The sequence below is a fragment of the Ovis aries genome, chromosome 5, assembly GCF_016772045.2.
Source record: "Ovis aries strain OAR_USU_Benz2616 breed Rambouillet chromosome 5, ARS-UI_Ramb_v3.0, whole genome shotgun sequence".
Taxonomy (NCBI): Eukaryota; Metazoa; Chordata; class Mammalia; order Artiodactyla; family Bovidae; genus Ovis; species Ovis aries.
The window spans coordinates 13,775,235-13,778,677 of record NC_056058.1 but is presented as its reverse complement, the minus strand read 5'-3'; the positions used below and the strand labels follow the sequence as shown (position 1 = coordinate 13,778,677).

At 41.6% G+C, this 3,443-nt stretch overlaps 1 protein-coding gene across 1 annotated transcript; it reads left to right on the top strand.

The window, feature by feature from the left end:
* Nucleotides 1–1,589: 1,589 nt before the first annotated feature.
* LOC105609441 (methyl-CpG-binding domain protein 3-like 2B) lies at nucleotides 1,590–2,416 on the top strand. Its single transcript, XM_015095638.4, has one exon. The coding sequence runs from the start codon at nucleotides 1,590–1,592 to the stop codon at nucleotides 2,238–2,240; it is 651 nt and encodes a 216-aa protein (XP_014951124.2). The 3' UTR covers nucleotides 2,241–2,416.
* The last annotated feature ends 1,027 nt before the right edge of the window (nucleotides 2,417–3,443 follow it).

The following is a 3,443-nucleotide window of genomic DNA, read 5'->3' as shown; positions in this document are numbered from 1 at the left end:
TACAACTGTAGTCATGTGAATTTGTTAGAAAAATTTGTGAAGTGTTTTTTGGAATCGGCGTAACATCTCTAAAACTAAGACATCTGAGCACCTTGAAAAGCCAAAACAATAAGTGACTATATCCATGGAACTATGAATTTTCTCATTCTTTTCTTCATTGAGTACCCAACTTAGTGAGAAAAGCAATCAAAAAGAAGTAGATAATACTACACATAAATAAAAAATTTTAAAAATTAACAGAGACAATGTGAAATAAACTTTTATATGGCATCAGGAAAGGTCATTTTGTGGAAATGGCATTTTGTAGATTAAATGAAAGGTAACCAAGAATTCAAATTGCGAATCTTCAAGTGGATTCAGGAAGGCAAATGGATGGCTAATTGGTGTAAGAGTATGGGGTGGTAGGGCATCCAGAATGCCATTCAAGGGGAGGTGAGATATTAGTACCAATTAGTGAGTTTAGGGGACATTGAGATAAGGATGGATTATTTGGGAGAAATGATTGGTTCAGCGTGGGACCTGGTCACTGTGAGCTGAGTCATGAATGTTATCACTGATGTGGGTGGGCAGATGGATATTTGAGTTTCAGGGTTGAAGCCAGATCAGTGAATCTGTGAACACTTCTAGTTCATGAAAAACATGTGAAGCCCGGGAAATGGATGAGATTGTAGATGTAGAGCAGAAGTGAGAGCAGGACCAGCTTCTAAGAGCATTGATCATTAAGTGAAATAGGGGAGAAAGGAGTAGGCGGAGGGGAGGAAGGGGGTAAGGAGGACTGTCTATGGTGGGAAAAAAGGAACTTTATGAAAAGACCCTGATGCTGGGAAAGACTGACGCACAAGGAGAAGGGGATGGCAGAGAATGAGATGGTTGGATGGCATCACCCACGCGATGGACTTGAATTTGAGCAAGCTCCAAAAGTTGGTGATGGACAGGGAAGCCTAGTGTGCTGCAGTTCATGAGGCCATGGAGTATCGGACATGACTGAGTGACTGAACTGATGAAGAGGATATGTCTTTTCTAAGTTACTTTATGAGCAGGAGAATATTTGAGTAAAGATGGGACTTGGGTTTGAGAGCAAAGTATCTGAGGGTTGAGAGGCACTTGATCTCACTGGAGATGAGGCACTAAAGGAAAATTAAAACCAGGTGACTGTGTGTCTTAAAGTGAAAAAGATATATCCAAAAGTTTAATGTCTTGGTAGTCAAAGAGCCCTGTGATCTCTTTGTCCAGGTGATGTTGCATTCAAGGACACCAGCATGTGTGTGATTGACTGTGAAAGAGATGGGAAGAGGAAAAGATCCTCTAAGGATGAAAATCTGGAATTGGTACTGGGTGACGACCTGCAGTTTTCTGTCCTTGACTCCTATCTGCTTAATGTCCCAGGATTCAGTATGGTGTCTGTACTAGCAGCATTAGCAGCAGTTGGGAATGCTTAGAAATACAATTTCTTGTCCCCATCCCAGACTTTCTTGCACTGACATCCAGAAATCTGAGTTCTATCAACCTTCTGAGTAAATGTGATGCCCAGAGGAATTTGAGACCCCATTTCTTCAGGGAGTTATCCATATGTGCTAAGAACATTCTCTATGACTTGCAGTTGTTTCATCCTCCATTTTATTCAAAATTTACATCTCATTTTGTTTTCAAAGAGGCTCAGAAGAAATATGATGCCTGAAGAGCTGGAGAAGAAAAGACAGGAGATTTTAGTCAAAGCCAAGCAGAGGCGTCGTGACAGATGTTTACTTCCTCTGAGGCTGACCAGCTGCATTTTCCAGAAGCCAGTCACAAGGATAACCTCTCATCCTGACAATGTGGTCAGAAGACCTCGGTGTGAGGAGACCCTGGAAAAGCCCCAGCAAGCCTTTGCATTCCGGAGACTGCAGGGACTCCAAGCCTACAGCCCTGAAGGAGAACCTTTCAGTACCATGGACAGCGCAAACGTTTCCGGGATCATTGTCCAGCGTGATGCCGGTGAATCCCTGGCCCGTGCTGGTGCCTGGTCTCTGCACACTAGCCCTGAGCCCATCCTTGCCCAGTCTTCAGATGGGGCAGAGCTCAACCCAAGGTTGGCGCTCTTTCTCCCACACGCCCTCTGCAGACGACCAGTAAAAGATGCAGATATTCGCCGACAGTCTCGGAAAGTGAAGAGAGCAAGGGAGAGATTGGCTATGGCCTTGACGGCAGACAGGCTTGCCAGGGAGGCAAAGAGAACCAGGAGCCAGAAAAAATGTTCCTGAGAACTGAAGGAAAAATAGGAGACGATTATCTTGAGAAAGTTGAGTGGTGTGGTCCCTGGGAAGTGGTTCATGGTGGGTGTGGGGGGCAACCTACTTGCCGCTTTTACTGTCAACCCTGTTTCTGGACTATGATGCTTTGTTACATTAACTTTGTACTCTATTAAAGTCTTGGTGGACAAAAATGAAAAGTGTAAATTTTTTTTTAATGGGAGAGATTGGGTTTCATGTGACAAGAGAAAAGATTTTTGCATATCTTTGTACACCTCAATTTCTGTATGTCAGAATTTCTTTACTGAATTCTACAGAGGTAATCTAGCCTGGGGAATTATTTAGTGTTTTTAGCTATAATATTTTCTTGTGTTAATTACACTTAAACAAGAAATGATCTATTCTAAAGAGGTTATTTTCTAATATTAAAAATTAATGCTATAAAATCTTATTAAGCTGGCTTTTACTCCTTGTTTTAACATGAGTTGCCTCCTCTTTTTGTCATCCTCGTGCCAAATGTTAAATCAGACAGAAGACAGATTTTAATGTAAATCAATTAGTACTTATGCTACATATTGCATCCTTGTCTGTTACCTAAATCTTAAGTGGGTATTTTTTAAAAGAACGTGATTTTTTTTTAATGTTATTTGTTTATTTTCTTTTTAGCTGTTCTGGGGCACTGGGTTTTCCACTGCTGCCAGTCAGCTTTCTCTAGTTGTGGAGAGCAGGGGCCACTCTCTGGTTGCAGTGCATGGGTTTCTCATTCCAGTGACTTCTCTTGTTGCAGAGCATGGGCTCTAGACGCATGATTTCTATGGTTCTGGTCCTGGGGCTTAGTTGCTCCATAGCATATGAAATCTTCCCAGACCAGGGATCGAACTCCTGTCCTCTGAATTGGCAGGTGGATTTTAACCAATGGAAATCCTAAGTGGGTATTTTGAAAAATGATTTTTGACCTTTGATTCTTAAGAAGGAATACATTCTTTGGAAACATTTTCTTCTGAAAATGACTTGCCAGCAAGCTTGTTGCCCTGACCCAGAAATCAGTCCAGAGTCCCTGAAATTTGTCCACCCCACAGGGTTATGCACATCACCATTTGTAAGCAATCAAGAATGACATCATTGCTTATTCAATAAACAATTCATTTTTACTTATAAACACTTCATTCAATAAACATCATAATTATTTCCACTGAACCCATAGAAGGTGGAATA

Coding starts and splice junctions, on each gene's coding strand:
- LOC105609441 (XM_015095638.4), top strand. CDS start 1,590: ATGACTTGCAGTTGTTTCATCCTCCATTTTATTCAAAATTTACATCTC.